Raw genomic sequence first — 21581 nt, 5'->3', positions numbered from 1 at the left:
AATAGTCTGACGCTGCAGCCTCTGAAATCCCCCCCCCTCTTCCTCAGAGGTGAACGAGTTTCCCCCAGAGGCGGCAGCTCTCAGTTCCTGTGGCTGACCCTCGAGAGAGAACAGAATGATCAGCACTTCTTGTCCCCCCCAAACAGGAGCCCACAGAGTCAGTGGCTTTTCACAGCGAGATCTGTACATTGGAGGGCACAGGAACACCATCCCTCATACTGACCTGAGGCTCCCTTGTGCCTGGTCATGAGGCTGCTCCCCTCCTGTGACTGTGCTCTGTCACAATCTGCAATGGAATAGCCACCAAGACCCTGCCAGCTGCTCAGCTGCCTCTTCCACAGGAATCAGGGTGATCAGGATACCTCCACCGGTCCGGGCCCTCTCCCTTGCATCCTGGGCCCTTACCTCCTGTGGCGAACACGTGAGAATGATGTTAGTAGCTCCACTAGAACAAACACCACTGCCTATTTGCTTGGTATGCTTGCTTCAGCGTCTGCGGTCAATAGCATGTACGTGGTACTGGGCCACTCTGGAGCAGGCTTGGTTGAGTCGGCAGTGCCGGGTTTGTGCCCCTTGACAGAGCTGCAGTCGTTCCTTTCCAAGGAGACGCTGCAGTCTCCGCCCTTTGCCACCGACATGGTGAGCTCTTCCCCTGCCCTCCCGCACCTCCCCCCACCACAAAGGGAACTGAGATCTGGTACTCACCCTGACAGAGCGGAGCAGATTGTTGACATGCTTGTAGCACTGCAGCCAGGTTCTTCAGATGAGCACATGGCGGCTGACACCCTCTACAACCTCCGTCCAGGCTTGCTAGGTTAAGGTGGGGAGGTCTCCTCCTCCTTCTGACCCTGTGGAAGGGGACCTCTTGTCTTGCCTGAGCAGCCTGGAGGAGTACATGCAGGGAGTCGTCACTAAACCATGGGGACATTGGGATCTTGCTTCTGCCAGAGGGTTTCCACTGCGGCTTCCTTGCGGGGATCGTGGAGGGTGGTGGCGAGCGGGGTCTGCTGCGTGCTGGCGGAGAGGGTCACAGGTTGCTGGATGTTGGGTGGTCGCAAGCCTCCTTTTAAATCAGGGCTAGGGTACTCGCGGGGCACTTCAAACATGACCCCTAGCACTTCCTTCCATGTCCGGTGATGATGTTGCCAACCACTAAAGGTCATGCCCCCCGCTGGCCATTAATTGGCCAGCCGGCGTGAGGTTGCTCTGTGACCCGGCATCAGAATGGGAGCATCTTTAACACCCACTCCAACCCCAGCCAATCAATTAGGTTTGAAGTGTTGCTACTGCTATTATGTAGCCAATTCATCAAATGATGTGGATTATTTTTAATATTCCGGGCTCCAGGCATAGGCTCAGCCCAGGAATTTCCACTCTTCTGCTCGTCAGTGTTCAATTTTCATCTCCATTCCCGTTAATAAATGAAATATTATGGGTTGGAAAGAGCAGATAAGTCAAGTTCCAGCCTCGCTGCTAACAAGGAATGGCCGCCCTGGGACAGAATGCCAGAGGGTTGTTGGTATTTGCGGAACTCTACTTGAGAAAGGAAGGACAGCTTCAGGAAGGAGAACATGATATAGGAGGAAAGGAAAGGACAACATTGTGATGGGCGTTCTTGTAAAGGGAGGACTTGGCGTTTATGAATAGACACAGTTCCTGGAACATTTGCTTTAGAAGCTACAGTAATTGGCACCGGGAAGCAGGTGTTGCTGCAGCGGACACTGTTGTGTAGTATGACCTTCCCTCTAGTGCTGTAGTGACTTTGGACACGATGATGCTTAAAATCAATTAGCAAAACATTGGTGCGTAGGTCTGAGCTCCAACTGATTGCTAGCCAGCTAGGAATTCAGACAATCTGATACCCAAGAGCGTGAGGCAGCCAGCTGATCTCACCATATGTTCATGTGTTGAGATCGAGGATGTCATCACTTGCTCAATGTCCAGCGTGACATGGCTTCAAAGTCCCACGCACGCCCGGCTCAGGCACAGATTGTGGCAGCACCACTTAAAACTTTGAACTTTTCACCAGAAACTCACTCCATACCGGGATGACGGTGCTAACCATGGATAGGCAGCAAAATGTCTATCAAGGCCTGTCCCACACAACCAAGTAACCTCCAGGGAGAGGCAAGAAACACACGATTCAAAAGCCAGGGCCGATTATGAGAAAATCGAAACCTGGAAAATTCCTCTCTGATGCCTGAGGATGGTTGGAAACGGTCCAGCAGCCTGCAACTGACCATACTGATATCTCACTTAGCTTTTAGAAAACATGATCTCTACAGCAGCCAGGAAGTGGTCCAGCTCTCCCCTTTTTGTTTGAGACGTTGCAGAGATACGACTCATTGCACAGGCCACTAACTTGTTCAAAAGGTCGAATAGGCACTGGGAAAAGAAGAACCATCTAATCTAGTTCTACGCTTGCATAATTTATACACACGACCCCTAGTCTTCCCCAGTCTACCAATAGGAACACAGGTTAGTCCTTTAACTGTACTACGTACTTCTATGAAGTCACTCCTAAATCTAAAATGAATCGATCTATCTTTTAAGCTTCTCTGAGTAACAAAGCTTCTCATAAACTGGGATACGTTCTTGTGACCCTCCTTCCCTAATATCCTATTTTTCCTCTCAAATTGACGGTTTTGATGACCGCTTGGTGGTCATAGTTGGAAGTCTTTGGTGTCCTTTCATTGGGTGTTTTATGTTCCCCATTTCCATTGATATATGGAGCAACCTCTTTAACTGTGATATTACAGTTATGGTCAACATTTCATATCCATAGAAACTATACTAGCAAGTGTTCCAAACGATGGAGACACAAAGCAGTCTAAATGCAGAAGATCTAAAATGTTGTTGCTCACCGCACTTGGAGGCTAAACAACGACAACTTTTATTGATATAGCACCTTTAACGTAACAGAATGTCCCAAGGTGCTTCACAGGGGCAGCATAAAATAACATTTGACGCTGAACTGCATGAGATACTAGGGCATGTGAACAAATGTCTGGTCAAAAAGGTAGGTTCTAAGGAGTGTCTTAAAGGAAGAGAGTGAGGTCGGGAGGCAGAAAGGTTTAGGGAGGGAATTCCAGACTCATGGCCCGGGCAGCTAAAGGCACGGCCACCAACTGTGGAGCGATTAAATATTACATATACACCAAAAGGGGGCTCAGTTTTACTTGTCATCTGAAAGACGGCACCTCCGACAGTGCAGCACTCCCTTAATGCTCCATTGATGTGTCAGCCTGGATCACATGCTGAAGTTGTGCAATGGGGCTTGGGATGATGCCCTCTAAGTCTGAGATGAGAATACTACTCTTCTCAAATCTGTGACAGTAAGATGTTCTTGAGACCTATGGACTAATGCCTCTCCTTTCTCTGAATTAGGATCTTTAGCTTTACCAGCCTAATGACTTAAACTCTTCTTTCAGGTAATCGTCTTGACAACATGCTGCTACGAAGCACAGGGAAGCTGAGCGTAGAAAACAAGAAGGGATATCTTGACAGTACCATATCTACGCCTCCTCAGAGGGATCTGTGGTGCCACTGTCACCATCATTGCCCTGAAGAATCAGTTAACAACACCTGCAAGTAAGTTCATGCCCGGTGCCTGGTTCTTGCTTTAGTTTGAACTTGGCTGATATAAATTCTGCTGATGCTCTCCTTCCGTATGAGCCATCAGCCAATGATCGTATGAACATAAGGATGAGGAGCAGAAGTAGGCCATTCGGCCCCTCGCGCCTGCTCTGCCATTCAATAAGATCATGGCTGATTTGTTTGTGGCTGCCCCCCTCATAACCCTTAACTCCCCTCATCAAAATCTGTCCAATGATTAAATTTAAATTCCACCAGCTGCCATAATGGGAGTTAAACTTGTCTCCAGGGCATTCATTCGGGCCTCTGGATGACTTGGCCAGTAACATTACCACTACGATACTGACCCCCATGCTTGTTGCATTTATACTGCAGCTTAAGATTATATATAAATTTATTATAGCTCCCCAAAGCGCCTGTAGGTAACCGTATAATAACATACAGCCCAGAAGGTACAAGCTTTAGTCCTTGTTCTGCCCCAAGTTACTTGACCTTAATTTTGGTGGAAGTGGGGCAGCAATATAATAAGCCTTTATTATCCTGCTTCCCTGTTCCCCCTCCACCCCAGGACACCCATTCCTGATGTTGTGGCCTCCTATGGAAAGCGTAAACAGTGAATGAGGATAAGATGGAGCTTAGCTGGGATGATTCCTATAGTTAAATTGCCTTCCAACATTCACTGACTAGACTTGTGTGACTACTCACGCAAGGTGGCAGGGAATCCATAGCTGTGAGTTCACAGCCTCTGCCTGAGCCAGCGCTTTCAGAGTGGGAACTGTTTTCTTTTTATTAAGAGAATAAATTGGACAGGCTGACCTTGGAGATGACAATGCACACAAAGGAAATTGCACCAAGCCTGTAGAATGTTCATGAAGAATGAAGATAATGTGATCCCACCAGCTAACCTTACTGGCTAGCAATTTGCTGTTCATATGCAAAAGCCTTGGTCAATGGATCCTATTCCCCCAAGCCTCGGAATTCTGGGTGTCCCATTATAGAGAGGGCATTATAGCCAGGGAGGGAACCATGTAGATTCAAGAGGTGATGATGCCAGGAATGAGAAACGATAGTTATGAAGAGAAATTTAAGATACAGGAAATATATGCACTGGAACAGAGATGTCTAAGAGGAGATTTAATATGTTTTAATTCAAAAGAATCGTAGGTCCTGATTACATGAATAGGGAAAGAGTACACTTGGGGGAAAATTGGATAAATAGTCGAGGCAGATTCAATGAATGAAGAGAGTGGAGCATTGAGATTAGCTTTCAGAATATAAGAAACATAAGTAATTGAGCAGACGACTTTCATCCCCTCGAGCCTGCTACACCATTCAATCAGGTCACAGTTGGACTTTTACCTCAACTTCACTTTCCTGCCCTAATCCCATGTCCTCTGATTCTATTCATGTCCAAAAATCTATTGATCTCAGTTCTAAGTATACTCAATGCCAGAGTAATTGCAGCACTATTAGGGTAGAGAATTCCAAAGATTCACTCTGAGTGATGAGATTTCTCCTCATCTCAGTACTAAATGGGGGGCCCCTTAGCTTGACACTATGATCTTTAGTTCTAGACTCACCAGCCAGGGGGAAACAGCCTCTCAGTATCTACCCTGTGAGAATTTTCAATGAGATCACCTCTCATTCTTTTAAACTACAGAGAATGTGGGCTTATTCCACTGCATAGGTTTGATTGAGCACAGAATGGACCAAATAAACCTCTTGCTGTGCTGTAAATGCCTCTGGTTATGAGTGATCACTTTCCAATCCAGGAGTGATTGGGTGTTTGATGTCTATTGCCCTGGTTATTGTGCAGCCAATCTTATTTCGAGAGATCACACTGTAGATTGCAATGGGCTCACTGGGATTCCATTTGTGTCCTTAGAACGGACGGATACTGCTTTACCATAATGGAAGAAGGTGATTCTGGAGGCCATGTCATCACGTCAGGGTGCCTGGGCAAAGAAGGTTCAGATTTTCAATGTCGGGTAAGTAGTTTAACCTGCATAAGGTCTGTTCAAATCTTGCTTAGTGGGTGCCCGACAATTGAAGAGCATTTTCTCTGACTAGAGGAAACTCCAAGCTAATATTGTGGGAATCCCATTCACTTAGAAAAACGACACAGCATAATTGACAATTTCTAGGGGCAAAATTATTTCGTATATTAATCAATGAGACTTGGCTAACACACCAATTAGGGACATCATTTTAATAATCATTATAACTCTGGTACAGAAATAAATGCAATCATATCGTTAAGGTAGAACTGCTACTATATCCGATTACATACCTCATTAGACTAAGATTGGAGCAACCCTAATTGGTTCCAGGTTAATGTGGTGTGGGCAAAGTCAAAGTCAAAGTTGCTGGCTTCACATGGACTTTGGAAGACGGATACAATTAGCTCCTATCCTTAAGTCTGTGGTGCTTACACAGCAACTTACAAACGGTATTTTAAAAAGAGCGTGGAGAGCGGGGAGACTTCATTTTAAAAAGAGCGCGGAGAGAGGGGAGACTTAATTTTAAAAAGAGCGGGGGGGAGACTTTATTTAAAAAGAGCGGAAGAGTTCAGTGAGACCAGTGGCGGAGTGATGTCACGAATCACAACATGACACAAGTACGGGGAAAGTAGCTGATTGGTGAGTATTTCTGGTCTTTAAAGTAAAAGTAAATTTGTGTTTAGGTCTCTAGTCTTTATTTCCCTCTCTTTTTCGCTGGCTTAACAAGCTTGTTAAGTATAAGATTGATACTGGTGTAAAAAAAATTAATTTCAATGAAGTATAAAGATCAGGGGCACTAGAGTAATTAATTAGTAAATTACATAAAATACGATAGTGATGGCAGGTCGGGTGGTGTGTTGCTGCTGCAGCATGTGGGAGCTGCTGGACACCAAGGTGATCCAGAGCAAACACATTTCTTCAGAGACATAAGGACTCGAAACGTTAACTCTTTTTTTTGCTCTCCACAGATGCTGTTAGACCTGCTGAGTTTTTCTAGCATTTTCTGTTTTTGTTTTAGATTTCCAGTATCCGCAGTATTTTGCTTTTATGCAGTGAGTGTTTGCAGCTCGAGAAGCTTCGGATCTGAGTTGAGGAGCTGGAGTCCGAGCTGCAGACATTGCGCCACATCAGGGAGGGGGGGAACGTTACCTGGACACTTGATCCAGGATGCGGTCACACCCCTCAGATTAGATCATTCAAATTTGGTCTCCGATCAGGGACAGGAGGGTGTGACTGCAGGTGAGGCAGGTATGGGGGTCAAGAGGGTAGCGTTCGAGGAGTCTCAGCCCCTGCAATTGTCCAACAGATACGAGGTTCTTGCAAGCTGTGTGGATGAGAGCGGGGACTGCAGGGAGGAAGAGCAAACTGACCACAGCATCCTGCCACAGGGAGCCATTCAAGTGGGGCGAGGAAATAGGAACGTAGTAGTGGTCGGAGACAGTATAATTAGGGGAATAGATACTGTTCTCTGCAGTCATGAGCGTGAGTCCCAAAGGCTGTGTTGCCTGCCCGGTGCCTGGGTTAAGGACATCTCCTCAGGGCTGGAGAGGGATCCAGTTGTCATCATCCACGTTGGTACCAACGACATTGATTCCAGAAAGGAGGTTCTGCTGAAAAAATTTGAACAATTAGGAGCTAAATTAAAAAGCAGAACCTCCAAGGTAATGATCTCAGGATTACTACCTGAGTCATGGGCAAACTGGCATGGGGTAAATAAAGTCATGGAGTTGAATGCATGACTCAAAGGTTGGTGTGGGAGGAATGGGTTTCAGTTCATGGGGCTCTGGCACCAATACTGGGGTAGAAGGGAGCTGTTCCGGTGGGTCGGGCTTCACTTGAGCTGTGCTGGGACCAGTGTCCTGGTGAATCGAATAACTAGGGCTGTAGAGAGGGTTTTAAACTAAACAGGGGGGTGGGGGCGGGGTTCAGGAGAAGGGATACGTATGCTTCCAAAGCAAAAGGATATATATTATTTTATTCATTCATGGGATGTGGGCTTCGCTGGCTGGGCCAGCATTTACTGCCCATCGTTAGTTGCCCTTGAGAAGGTGGTGGTGAGCTGTCTTCTTGAACCACTGCAGTCCATGTGGTGTAGGTACACCCACAGTGCGATTAGAAAGGGAGATCTAGGATTTTGACCCAGTGACAGTGAAGGAACGGCCGATATATTTCCAAGTCAGGATGGTGAGTGACTTGGAGGGGAACTTCCAGGTGGTGGTGTTCCCATCTATCTGCTGCCCTTGTCCTTCTAGATGGTAGCAGTCATAGGTTTGGAAGGTGCTGTCTAAGGAGCCTTGGTGAATTCCTGCAGTGCATCTTGTAGATGGTACACACTGCTGTTACTGTGCGTCGGTGTTGGATGGAGTGAATGTTTGTGGATGTGGTGCCAATTAAGCGGGCTGCTTTGCCCTGGACGGTGTCAAGTTTCTTGCGTGTTTTGGGAGCTGCACTCATCCAGGCAAGTGGGGAGTATTCCATCACACTCCTGACTTGTGCCTTGTTGATGGTGGAAAGGCTTTGGTGTGTCAGGAGGTGAGTTACTCTCTGCAGGATTCCTAGCTTCTGACCTGCTCTTGTACCACAGTATTTTTATGGCTAGTCCAGTTCAGTTTCTGGTCATTAGTAACCCCCAGGATGTTGATAGTGGGGGATTCAGTGATGGTAATGCCATTGAACATCAAGGGGCGATGGTTGGATTCTCTCTTGTTGGAGATGGTCATTGCCTGACACTTGTGTGGCGCGAGTGTTACTTGCCAGTTGTCAGCCCAAGCCTGGATATTGTCCAGGTCTTGCTCCATTTGGACATTGTATGGCAGCAATGCAGGGCAGCTATTTAGGTAAGGATACCCAGAGTGTGACAGGAAGGGACAGAGTGTGCAAACAAAAAAAAACAGCAGCAAATAGGATCAAAGGGGGAAAAAAATGGTAAAAAGGCAAAATTAATGGCTCTTTACTTAAATGCACGTAATATTTGGAACAAAACAAATGAATTAGCGGCACAAATAGAGGTTAATGGGTATGATCTTATAGCCATTACGGAGACATGGGGCAGAAATTTCCCCCCCGTCGGGGGAGTTGTGCGGGGGTGGGCGGGGGCAAGCGCGAACCTGATTGGTGCCCTGCTGCCATTTTACGTGGGCGGGCTAATTAAGGCCCGCCCAGCGTGATGCGTGCACGGAAGTGCTGAGCGCTCCCTGTACGGGCGGGTGTGTTTCCTTGAGTCAGGGCCTGTGCCCTTTCGTGCATGTCACATGAGCTGGGACATATCAATGAATTTTGAAAAAAATTGGCAGATGGAATATAATGTGGGAAAATGTGAGGTTATGCACTTTGGCAGGAAGAATAGAGGAGCTGAATATTATTGAAATGGAGAAAGACTGCAGAAAGCTGCAGCACAGAGGGATTTGGGGGTCCTGGTGCATGAATCACAAAAAGCTAGCATACAAGTTCAACAGGTAATAGGGAAGGCAAATGGAGTGTTGGCCTTTATTTCAAAGGGAACGTAGTATAAAAATAGGGAAGTCTTGCTAAAACTATACAAGGCACTCATTAGACCACACCCAGAATACTGTGAACAGTTTTGGTCCCCTTATCTAAGGAAAGATATATTGGCATTGGAGGCAGTCCAGAGAATGTTCACTAGGTTGATCCCAGGTATGGAGGGATTTTCTTATGAGGAGAGGCTGAGTAGGTTGGGCCTCTACTCATTCGAGTTTAGAAGAATGAGAGGCGACCTTATTGAAACATTTAGGATTCTTAGGGGGCTTGACAGGGTAGATGCTGAGAGGTTGTTTTCCCTTGTGGGAGAGTCTAGGGCCAGGGGGCATAATCTCAGAATAAGGGGTGGCCCATTTAAGACAGAGATGAGGAGGAATTTTTTCTCAGATGGTAGTGAATCTTTGGAATTCATTGCCGCAGAGGGCTGTAGAGGCTGGGTCATTAAGTATATTCAAGGCTGAGATAGATAGATTTTTAATCAGTAAGGGAATCAAGGGTTGTGGGGAAAAGGCAGGAAAGTGGAGTTGAGGATTATCAGATCAGCCATGATCTTATTGAATGGCAGAGCAGACTCGATGGGCTGAATGGCCTACTTCTGTTATGTCTTAGGGTCTTATGGCATCAGTGTGGGCATCAGTGGGAGGGAAAGGGCAGTAAACAGTGCAAGGTTATACCCGTCTTTAATATGTGTGATCATTCGTTATCACCTATTTTGATCTACAAATTAAAACCCATTTAGGGTTAAATGAAAAGGCATTAATAATGGAGGCTCCATGTAGAGCTTAAATACCAGCATGAGCCAGTTGGGCCGAATGGCCTCTCTGTGCTCTAAATTCTGTATGATTTCACCCACTTCTGTGGAGTAACAAAAACAACACCTACAATTTTAAGATCTGTGTGAGGAAGTTGTGACTTTGCAGCAACACTAAACATCTCTAATGTAAGTGAACTGGTTGTTCCTATAGTCCTGCCAAACTGAATGGAGATGTAAATAGCTATCCACATCCGCCGGGGGGAGACACTGTGCCGGGGCTGTAAAATCCTGGCCCAGGTTTAGGTTACATTTATTTGTAAGGACATTTACATAATGTATTTCACAATCTCAGGACACGGGGTACTTTCTGAAGTGTAGTCACTGTTATAATGTAGAGCAGCCAACATTTGCATGTAGCTCACACAAACAGCAATGTGATAATAACTGGGTAATCTATTTCTTTAGTAGTGTTGGTTGAGGCATTCATATCAACAAGGCTACAGAGAGAACACCCCTGCACTTTATCACAACAGTGCTATGGGATCTGTTACGTCTACCTAAGAGGGCAGAAGGGGCTGTGGTTTAACATCTTATCCGAGAGACGGCATCTCAAACAGTGCAGTGCTCCCTCAACACTGTCCCTCCATTGGTGCAGCACTCCCTCACTATTCACCCTCCGATAGTGCAGCGCTCCCACAGCACTGACCCTCTGACAGTGCTGCGTTCCCTTAGTACTGACCCTCTGACAACGCAGCGCTCCCTCACTACTGACCCTCCGACGGTGCAGTGCTCCCTCACTACTGATCCTCCGACGGTGCAGTGCTCCCTCACTACCGACCATCCGACGGTGCAGTGCTCCCTCACTACTGATCCTCCGACGGTGCAGTGCTCCCTCACTACCGACCATCCGACGGTGCAGTGCTCCCTCACTACTGATCCTCCGACGGTGCAGTGCTCCCTCACTACCGACCATCCGACGGTGCAGTGCTCCCTCACTACTGACCCTCCGACGGTGCAGCGCTCCCTCACTACTGACCCTCCGATGGTGCAGTGCTCCTTCACTACTGACCCTCTGACGGTGCAGTGCTCCCTCACTACTGACCCTCCGACGGTGCAGTGCTCCCTCACTACTGACCCTCCGACGGTGCAGCGCTCCCTCACTACTGACCCTCCGACGGTGCAGTGCTCCTTCACTACTGACCCTCCGACGGTGCAGTGCTCCCTCACTACCGACCCTCCGACGGTGCAGTGCTCCCTCACTACCGACCATCCGACGGTGCAGTGCTCCCTCACTACTGACCGTCCGACGGTGCAGCGCTCCCTCACTACTGACCCTCCGACGGTGCAGTGCTCCTTCACTACTGACCCTCTGACGGTGCAGTGCTCCCTCACTACTGACCCTCCGACGGTGCAGTGCTCCCTCACTACTGACCCTCCGACGGTGTAGTGCTCCCTCACTACTGACCCTCCGACGGTGCAGTGCTCCCTCACTACTGACCCTCCGACGGTGCAGCAATCCCAATTAGTGATGTGATCACCTCATCAAGTGCTAAAAAGCATGCACATTTGCTGGGCTGGAAGAGACCAAGTGCTCTGTAAAACCTAGTTGCCCCACACTTTATGATTACGGGAATATTGTGATGAGACAGCTTTCCCCCAAGAGCCATGTAGCGTCCTGGGAGAGAGGCGGAAAAACCCAGGGCCAGCAAGGCAGAAAATACTCTGGAAATTCCTGCCTGACTCCCTTCTGAGATTGGAACCAGTCCAGGAGACCAAGGTTGATCACGTGTTTCCTACAAGACTCACATTTACTAACGTGGGGAAGTGATTTGAAGTCATTTATAGCAGTTGCTGCTAGGCCCTACAGCAGAACATCATTGTACATTTGCAGAAAGCTTTTCACTGCACGTTCAGCATTGAGGATTGTATTGTGCCTTGCCCGTGCGTGATCTCATCAGCCTACGACACCCCCAGTGCCTTGAAACCATAGCATTTCAGAGCACTTAATCTCGTGGGTGGGCTGTGGTGTGGAACTGGCTCAGTGTAAACAAGTGGCACCGCGAAGTCATAAAACTCCCATTTTACACGGGCAGGTGTAATCAATCTGATCTCCACTTATTGGAACCAGAGTTCACAAAGATCTACTTCACGTATAAATCACAACACTAAACAGGAAAGGATTTCAGCTCCAAGTTATGGACTGTAATTATGTGCATATGTAATGACTGTACTCAACCAGCGGTGTAAATTGCACAGTTTCACTGCGCGCCGCATAATACCCCTCTTGTGGGAGCAGGCTGGTTCTTCAGCATAGCCCACCCTGAGGGAGAAACTGTCAGGAGCAGTAATTTATTACAGTTTACTGTTTGACCTTCTTTGGGTCAAATAGCCATTTTATTTGACCCATAAATAAAATAGCCAGCCTTGGACAAAGGAGGTGTTTTTCCATCTCGTCTCCATTTTACTGGTTGAGGCTCCTAGTTTGAGGCTCGTGCTGCGTTCGGACTGAGTCATTCAGGCTGGTTTATGGAAGGGAAATACCTAGGCTCAGCTAGATTATTTTCTGTGTTTCCCTGCAAGCCTGCTAGTGTGGCTCTCTGAGGGAGCCTCTAGTGATACTGCGAACCAGAGAACTGAGCTTGTTAATGCATCAGTGGCCAATGGTCATGCACGCGCTGCTGGAACCTTATGAATGAACCATCAGCTGCACTTAGTGAAACTGCTAGTCTAATGAATGCTGGCACTCTTGCTCTGCAATAGTGGCACCAATGTTACAGTGATCCCACAAGTTAACCACTTCATAACCCAGACACACACAAACTGCGTGCTTCCAGTGAGACTGACCTGGTGCGTCTTTTATAAATAAATGATCCCAGTCTCAAATCTAGCCTGATTAATATCCCACTGCTTGGGTGTGAGCCACAGACGCCTTGCCCCTCAATCGGATGAGCTTAAGTTAATGGTAGGTAATGCCAATCGGCAACACTGATGCATTGCGATAGAATCATATATACCAACTGGTGTAAGCTGGCAATAGACAGCATGCATGACCCATCCATAAATAGTCACAATCCCATCCCTGATATTGTGTGTTGCAGGGATAAACTCTAACTGCCATTTCCTGTTCCAATTTAAATAGAGGCGACAAATAAGCATATTGAACCTAAGGTTCAATTGTGAACTGCCCCGTCAGGAATAGCCAGTATAATTTTGACCACTTTGCTCTTTAAAGACCTGATGTTTGGTTATTCCATCAGATCATTCAATTTTGATCTCAAGATGTGGACAGGAATTTCCTCAGGGTGAATGTGGTTTTCCATAAATGAATTTGCATAGCTGCAAAAATAAGGAGGGAGAGCAGTTAAACCAGGGTCAGAGGCTATTGACTGTATGTTAATAACCTTCATCTTTAGCACTATCGTATTGAGTATAAATGGGGTTTCTTAACTAAAAAAGAAACTTTCACTTATAAAGTTCAAAGCACCCCTACAGCCAATGAAGTACTTTTGAAGTGTGAAATAGAAACAGAGAATGCTGGAAAAACTCAGCAGATTGGGCAGCGTCCGTGGAGGGAGGAACCCAGTGGGAATGTTTCAAGTCTGTGTGACTCTACTTCAGAATTAAACATTGTCCAGGATACTAGAGATAACTCCCCCTTTTTGAAATAACACCGTGGGATTTTTTTTCTGTCCGCCTTGGAGAGCAGAGAGGGTCCTGGTTTCACATCTTATCCCAAAGGTGGCAGCACTGATAGTGCAGCACTCCCTCAGTACTGCTCCGGAGGGTCGGCCTAGGTTTTTGTACTCCAGCCCTGCAGGTGGGACTTGAACCCCCAACCTTCTGGCTGATAGACAACTGAGTTACCAAACTAAGCCATGGCTGGCAGCGTGACAGTCAGGCGGGATACCTAGCAGGACTGTTTTCAAGTATTTCTGTGAGATTAGTGGAAACTCCTATCCAAGTGTCTACAAAGCAGATTATTTACATTTTAACAAAAACGATGCTTCAGAAGTAATTCATTGACATTCAAGCATTTTGGAACGTCTGAAAGATGTGACGAGGCGGAGCTATTTCTCTCCTTGACGGATTTTGACTGGAATTAGCATATCCCTTTTCAACTATGTTAGTATGTGCATCTAAGGGCGGTTATGTTTGACTTTAATTGCCTGGCCATATGCATCAGGAAAGAGAAATGCATTGAGTAGTCAAGACTTCCAAGCCCGTAATGCAGCACGCTCAAAATCTCCGTCTCTTCACATGGATGGTAAATCCTAGGGTGGGGGGCGCTGTGAGGGCACGAGCCTCCATTCCCAAATTTCCCCTATTCTTGTGATGCTCGATATTTATGTTCCCATTTAAATGCTGTGCACCCAGTGCTGAAAAGGATCTTTCCGTTTTGAATGAACGGATTGGCAATTTCCCACAATAAAGAAAATGTTGTTTCAGAAGCTGGGAGATATGAGAGAGAGATCCAAAATGGTTTGAACCTGATGTTCCCACCCACCTCCCCCACCCCAATCCAGGCTTCCCTTCTTCTCTATTGGAAAGTACATGGCTTATCCCCACCCTGTCATCTCCTGAAAGTATGACTGAAATGTGAAGTTAATGCCTGGAAAGGTTGAATGATCTAGACAGATGTGAAGAGAAGAGAGAAAAACCTGACTCTTTCTTTAAGAATATAAATATTAAATTGTGATCTTAGTGACGCACCAGATCATCCATTTTAATGCACACTTCCTTTCTCGTTTCTTCTTGAGGATACCCCAAAGTCGTCTCAGCGAAGAGCCATTGAATGCTGCACAGATCGAGACTTCTGTAATCGAGATCTTCATCCCACGCTGCCACCCCAAGACATGAGAGGTAACACAAGACCACAGACTGCATAGCTGCATATATAAGAGGGGTGGGAAAACAGTCAAACCAGGGGACAGAGGCCCTTGACTGTATGTTAATAACCTTCATCTTTAGCAGTATCACACTCAGTATAAATGAGATTTCTAAGCCAAAAAAGAAAGACTTGCATTTATATAGCGCCTTTCACAACCTCAAAACGTCCCTACAGCCGGTGAAGTACGTTTGAAGTGTAGCCAATGTTGTAATGTAAACACAGCAGCTAATTTGCAGACAGCAAGCTCCTACAAACAGCAATGTGATAATGACCAGGAAGCCTGTTTTTGTGATGTTGATTGAGATAAATATTGGCCAGGGCACTTGAGATAACCGAGAGATTGTCTCGGAACATTAGTTTGCCTGAGTTTGACCACTGTTGGTGAGATGTAACCAGTCAGAGTTGAGCCTTTGTGACAGCTGGTGTAATCATGAGCCGAATGGCCTCCATCTGTGCTGTGCAATTTTACAATTCTATGTGGCATCGGTTACACTGCCACATTTTTCACCTCTGATTTTTTTTCCAATGTCTTGCCCAGATTGTGTGCAATGACTTGCTCTCATGTCATAGTTCCAGTGATATTCACTATTTTTCAAGCAAGAGCCGCTTCAGCAAAAAACCTGCAGTGTGAGAGCCACATCGACTACTTTACTACATCATCATTACTACTCCTTCATGATGTCGTGTTACAGAGCGATGCCTGTAATTAAAACAAAATCACGTATTAGACTTAAAAACAAGTACACATGTACAATTAAAAAAAATACAACATTTATAAAACAATAACCAGAAAAACATAAGGAGCTAAAAATGCACCTATGCAAGTAAACTTTTTAAAAGCTGCATAATGCAAAACTTATTTTAAAAACTGGAAGAGCAAAAGTGTACCTGTTGCTACTTGACTTTCCTCATGCTGTATTTGTAGTCTGTCATTGCCATCCTAGTAATGCATTCCAAATGTTCATTGGTCAGCTTGTCTGTCTGTTTTCTTTCCACAATATTCATTGTTGAAAAGGTAGATTCATAACAGGTCTATGTATTGACAAAAAAATGATAGCGCTTTTTGCACAAAGTGTTTCGGAGGTGGGTATTGTGTATCAGGTACCATGTTCCAGAAATGATGAGTGCCTGTCTTAAATTCAGACTTCATGAGGTCGCCTGCCTGAAGTTCCACAATCTCACCCTCTCACCCTCCAATTTAGCATGGTCCAACCAAAAGTCTGTGATAAATGGTGACAGAGATGAGACTGCTATGTGGATGGGGTCCTCAGCATTACACCTTTAAACCTAGACTCACATTCCACCCTCAACTCCTTCAAAATGTGTACAGATGAATTATTCTTGGAGCGTTTCAAAAGCTCTGGATTCTCTGACGTGACTGTCCTGAGTTTTGGAAAGTGAACAAAGTGCGTGTCGGGAATGAATAACGCCTTGTAACCTTGTTTTGAAAAGTGTTTACGGCATGCAACGTGCTGCTGGGAAGTTTCCATTTCCCTTGCAACTGGAGACTTAGCGCATTCGAGTGGCGCAGGATGTCGGTCAAAAATGCCGGCTTTATTATCCCCCCTGGATTTCAAAGCCTTTCTCCTCCTCCCCATGTGGCATCTGCCACATTTTTCGTGAGTAGAAATTCGCGAATCTGAGGGAGGAGACCCAAGAATTTTTCAAGGACCCTGCCAGGAGATAGCCATCTCACTTCACTGGATCGCCATGCTCTGTCTTGCACTCTTCCAGTAATCCTCGAATCTTCCTGTGATTCAGTTCCCTTGAAGCAATAAAATTGACCACCTTTACAACCAATGCCATGACATTTTGCAGTTCAGTATTTTTTGGTTTGCCCACAACTGCTTCTTGATGTATAATGCAGTGAAAGACGGTGAATTTGGATATTTCTTCTGGCTTCCTCAACAGGCCGATGAATCCATTCCCCTTCCCTCGCTTATTTGGTGCACCATCTGTATAAGCAGATGTAAGCTTTGTCCAATCCAGGTTATTCTCAGCAAAAAAATCAAGGAGGGGGCAGTCAAAATGTTTTCCTCTTTTGTCTTGACTTTTCAGCAGCATTAACTACAATAGCTCTTCATGAAGGGTGGCGCAATGGTTAGCGCTGCTGCCTCACAGATCCACGATCCTGACCTCAGGTGTCTGTCTGTGTGGAGTTTGCAAGTTCTCCCCATGTCTGTGTGGGTTTCCTCTGGGTGCTCTGGTTTCCTCCCACTATCCAAACAACCTGGGCTGGTTAGGTGGATTGGCTATGGTAAATTGTCCCCTAGTGTATGAGCGTGTGCCCTGTGAAGGACTGATGTCCTGTCCTGGGTGTATGCTGACTAGAGCTCAGTTCCTTTCGTGATGGGCTCCGACTCCCCGTGACCCTGAATTGGATGAAGTGGTTCTGGAAAAGTGAGCGAGTTCTTTGTGAACTAATCCGTCTTTGGGGAAATGAACCCAGATGTACAATTGCAAAACATCACATGTACCTGTACTTTCATCCACCACTATATGAAAACAAGATGCTGCTGAAAGATCTGTAGTTAACTGTTGTCTGATTTCCCTTCTCGTTATTATTGTGTCAGACAGTTGGCAGTCTGCCTTATTTGCTTTAGGATTGCATTTTTGTTGTTAAAATTGGCATACAGGATATCCGCAGAAGTCAGAAAACACTCCTTAATGATCTCTACATCGGCAAATGCCTTTTTGTGCCTTGCTAAAACCCATGCGATTTGGAAAGATGTCTCTGTCAAACACTCTGCAGCGGAACGCCATCTCTGTATTGTTTTTTTTTTTGCTGGCCTTTGACTGAAGCAGCAAGTTGCTCAATTTCACTTTTTCTTAGTCTAGTTCTGGGTGGGTCATGTTCGCTGAAACTTGCGTCGCGCTGTTGCGCAATGGCATCCTAGATTGCTGTGCGTTTAAAAGCAGAACGCGCCTGCTGACAAGTTAAACAAACCGGCTTCATACGTGTTTCATTAAGCCAAAGAAAAACTCATCAGTCCACTTTCATCGAAAGTTTCGGTTTTCATCGTTCAAAGCACGTACCTTTCTCTTTTCTGCTTTTGGCTTGGGGCTCGCTTATACCTTAACATGCCCGCTACTCCCTCCAACCTTCTCGTCTTCTGTAGTTGTTGTCGATCTGCCTTTTGTTCTTTTCATTAACACCCACAGTTACATCCTTATTTATCTGCTTTTGCTTCTGTTTCACTTTCCGATTTTCTCTTCACCGGAATTAAGAATTGATCCATTTCCAGTGACTCACTCGAGCCGAAAAAAAACACGATACCAATGGTTGGTTACTCTGCAAATGACCTATGGCAGTTGCTATGGGAATATAACTGTTACTATACAACGCACATCCTTAGATATACTTATTGGCGCACTTTGTACCATGTGGTCAATGTGACGTGTAAAGGTGGCTGACTTTTGATAGGCTCGGTACATATTTTTTAATGTTAAACGTAAAATAAATAGGAATACAGTGAGTCCCCACTTAAAGTTGATGTTACATTCCTGTTAATCCTATGGGAATGTTAGGTTCTGTAGGAACTTCCTTATCAGAAAAAGCAAATATTAAAAGATTATGCCAGCTAAGTTGCAATATTCTAAATGGTTAAATTCTTACATTGGTAAATGAAATAACTTATATACTTTTAAACTTATTTTATTTTAAAAGAAAAATGTAACTTTCTACTTGTTATGTCCAGCCTGCCACCAGACCTGCTCCCTGAAACTCCTCCTCCCTAATCCTCTTGCTCCCTCCAGATCCTCCTCCTCCCTAACCTTCAGCATTGGTCATCCAGTGAGATGAGCAGTGAGTGAGATGCCAGTGATGTGTGATGGTCCTGGGAGTGTGTGAGACGATTACCTTACCCTGGCGGCACGGATGAGACCATTCATCCTCTATCTGCACTGGATGGCCAACCTTTTCTGTACAGCTTTGGCACTGACCACCTCTGGCACTACCTTCCAAGCCAGAGTGGTGACACTGAAGGGCCTCCTGCAGCCAGCACAGGGGTAGAGGACATCACATCAGACTCCAGCAGTGTCCAGAAGGTGTCCCAGGGATGTGTCACTGATTCGGGGGGGCTGCAGTCTCCTTGCCTTTCAGGACCATATCTTCTGTTCTGGTTCCTAGCATAAGGAGGCAGCGAGGTGATGGCTTGGCGGGCGAATGGGAGCCTGCCAGCCATCGAAACAGCACATTTCCTGGGAATGCATGATTAATGAGGCGGGATTGGGACGATACAGCGTGAAAAGCCGCCATTGCGGCCAGTGGGGAAAATGTTCTTTCTCCTGCCCGCTACCGCACTTTGTGCAAATTTGGGACGATTCTGCCACCTGACTCACCTTCTCGCCACTTCCCTCTCCTGGGGCTTGCATTCCCGTTCAAGATCCCACCGCAACTCCTCAGAGGTCGGGGAGAGACGAGAGGCTGCTCCAAAGTGGCGTTAAGCAGTCACATGGCAAACGACGTTAAAACAAGTCTCTGAACGCTCAGTGAGATTTCAGGGAAGGGAGAGTCGGGGAGCATTGGGGGAGAGTTGCAGTTAGTGAGGATGGGAGCCGCCATTGGCTCATGGGCCTTGCATTGAAGAACAAGGTCTTAGTCAATGCTGATCTGATCCAGTTGTTCTCATGATGATGGATTTCCTTGTATTTTTTTTATTATTCATTCATGGGATGTGGGTGTCGCTGGCTAGGTCAGCATTTATTGCTCATCCCGGATTGCCCTTGAGAAGGTGGTGGTGAGCTGCCTTCTTGAACCGCTGCAGTCCATATGGTGTAGGTACACCCACAGTTTTGATGTGCTCCATGTCATTGTTAGCAACTGGGGTGGATTTTCAGGGAGAATCTGCAGCATGTGTGGAGAGAACAGCTGACTTGATGTTTTGGGTGCAGATACTTTGTTCCTTTGAAGAGATGACATCTTTTTAAAGATTCTTTTAGAGGCTGCAGGCACCAGTTCTCAAAGCCCCATCTGAAGAATTTGGAGTTATTGGTTCCTTTGGCCATTAGAAGGAGAAACGTTTGGCTTTCTCCCAAATTTGCATCTTTAAAACATGCACGTATTGAGTTTGAAATTTGGCTCGCAGCAAAAAAAATGGAGCCAATTAACAAAGGGCTTTGAATTCTTCACAAGAAGATAATGAATTTGCAACCTTCCTTCAACCTAATAAATATCCCCAGCATCCTTCATAAATAAGCATATGTAAAAGGGACACTGAGATTAGGTAGAGATGACAGAAAGATTGGTTGGTTGAAGAGGTGGATGTTGATAAAGGTCTTTAATGTGGCATGTGTTACACAGAGGCGGAGAGGTAGAGGGAAGGAATTCCAGTGAGTAGGGCCAGATGGTATGAAAGATCTAACTCTGGACTTTTTGTGCATCTTCCCCATCCCTCTCTTCTCCCAACACTTGGGGTTGGCAGTGGGGGGGAGAATGTGGATGCATAAAGGCAAGAGTTGGAGCAATGGAGAATTTGTGGGGTGGATGTAGGACAGGAGGAGATAAAAGTAGGAGAAGGCCACGTAGTGACGTAAAGACAGGGACACAACATATGAACAGGAGTAGGCCATTCAGCCCCTCAAACCTCCTCCTCCATTCTATTAGATCATGAATGGTCTGTACAAGAACTTAAATTTAAAGTATTGATGAGGTCTTAAGCACTGGTGACAAAGTGATTGCTATGGAGGCAATAACTCTTACAGGCCAAAGGGCCAGCATGTTGAATTCCCCACCAAATGTTATGCAGATAAAGGCCTTTTGTTGATCAGTTGCAGTGGAATATCAACCCCCAGCTCCAACAGTCTCCATTCGAAGCTAGTAAGAAGAGAGTTTCAGTTCAGCTGATGGAGGAGTGCACATGCTGTCCCTAGGGGCCATGGATATAAGACGGTCACTAATAAATCCAACAGGGAATTCAGGAGAAACCTCTTAACCAGAGAGTGGTTAGAAAATGAAACTTGCTACCACATGGAGTAGTTGAGGCGATGCATTCCAGAGCAAACTAAATAAGTGAATGAAGAAGAAAGGAATAGAAGCATATGTTAATGAGGTTAGGTGAAGAGAGGTGGGAGCCTAAACACCAGCACGAATCTGCTGCTCGAATGGCCTGCTTCTGTGCTTCAGATGCTTTCTGATACTTTGCAGCATTCCTCCATTGACCAGCACCATCAAAACGTAGATGAGCTGGTCATTCATCTCATTGTCATTTGTGGGATCTTTTGCTGTGCTGAAAATGACAGCCATGCTTTCCTATCTAACCACAGTGACAACAGCAGTTGAAAATGCAATTCACTGCACTCGCACAGGATTTTGCGATCTCCTCCTGAGCAGCAACGAGGCTCTAAAATGAACGCAATTTGTCCTTTTTCATCAACTGGGTAGATGCGTTGCAAAATGGTTTCCTTTTTGGCTAAGGGTAGCATTCTATATAGGATAGTTAAGCTTCCAACAGTAAGTCAAGATGCAACTGCAATGCAGAACTTACTAGGTGGTTCCACTAACGTGGTCCATCCTCAGCATCAAAAAGAGAAATTTAATAAAATCATTGAGAGAGTTTGACTTAGTTTCCCGGATACTCTTTACTGCACCATAGCTTAGCTGTAATAACATCAGGTTCTGGCCATTCAGCCTCCCGAGCCTATTCTGTCACTCAATTAGATAATTGTACTTATCCGCCCACCTTGTTTCTGTCACGCTTAATACCCTTACTTTTCAAAACCTTAACGATCTCAGATAAAGCCAGAAAGAGCTGGAAAAACTCAGCAGGTCTGGCAGCATCTGTGCAGAGAGAGAAACAGAGTTAACATTTGAAGCCGAATATGACTTCTTCAGAATGACAGAAGAGGA

The 21581-nt window shown here is 45.9% G+C and overlaps 1 protein-coding gene across 1 annotated transcript in view; it reads left to right on the top strand.

Annotated features, from left to right (window-relative positions):
* The window catches only part of LOC144699130 (bone morphogenetic protein receptor type-1B), a 207061-nt gene that overhangs the window by 147075 nt on the left and 38405 nt on the right, over positions 1-21581 (top strand). The window contains exons 3-5 of the mRNA XM_078570549.1: positions 3432-3591; positions 5480-5582; positions 14604-14706. Coding sequence (XP_078426675.1) covers positions 3432-3591; positions 5480-5582; positions 14604-14706 — 366 coding nt within the window. The remainder of the gene's footprint in view (positions 1-3431; positions 3592-5479; positions 5583-14603; positions 14707-21581) is intronic.

The sequence above is a fragment of the Cetorhinus maximus genome, chromosome 1 (genome assembly GCF_964194155.1).
Source record: "Cetorhinus maximus chromosome 1, sCetMax3.hap1.1, whole genome shotgun sequence".
Classification (NCBI taxonomy): domain Eukaryota; kingdom Metazoa; phylum Chordata; class Chondrichthyes; order Lamniformes; family Cetorhinidae; genus Cetorhinus; species Cetorhinus maximus.
This window is presented reverse-complemented; position numbering and strand designations above follow the sequence as displayed.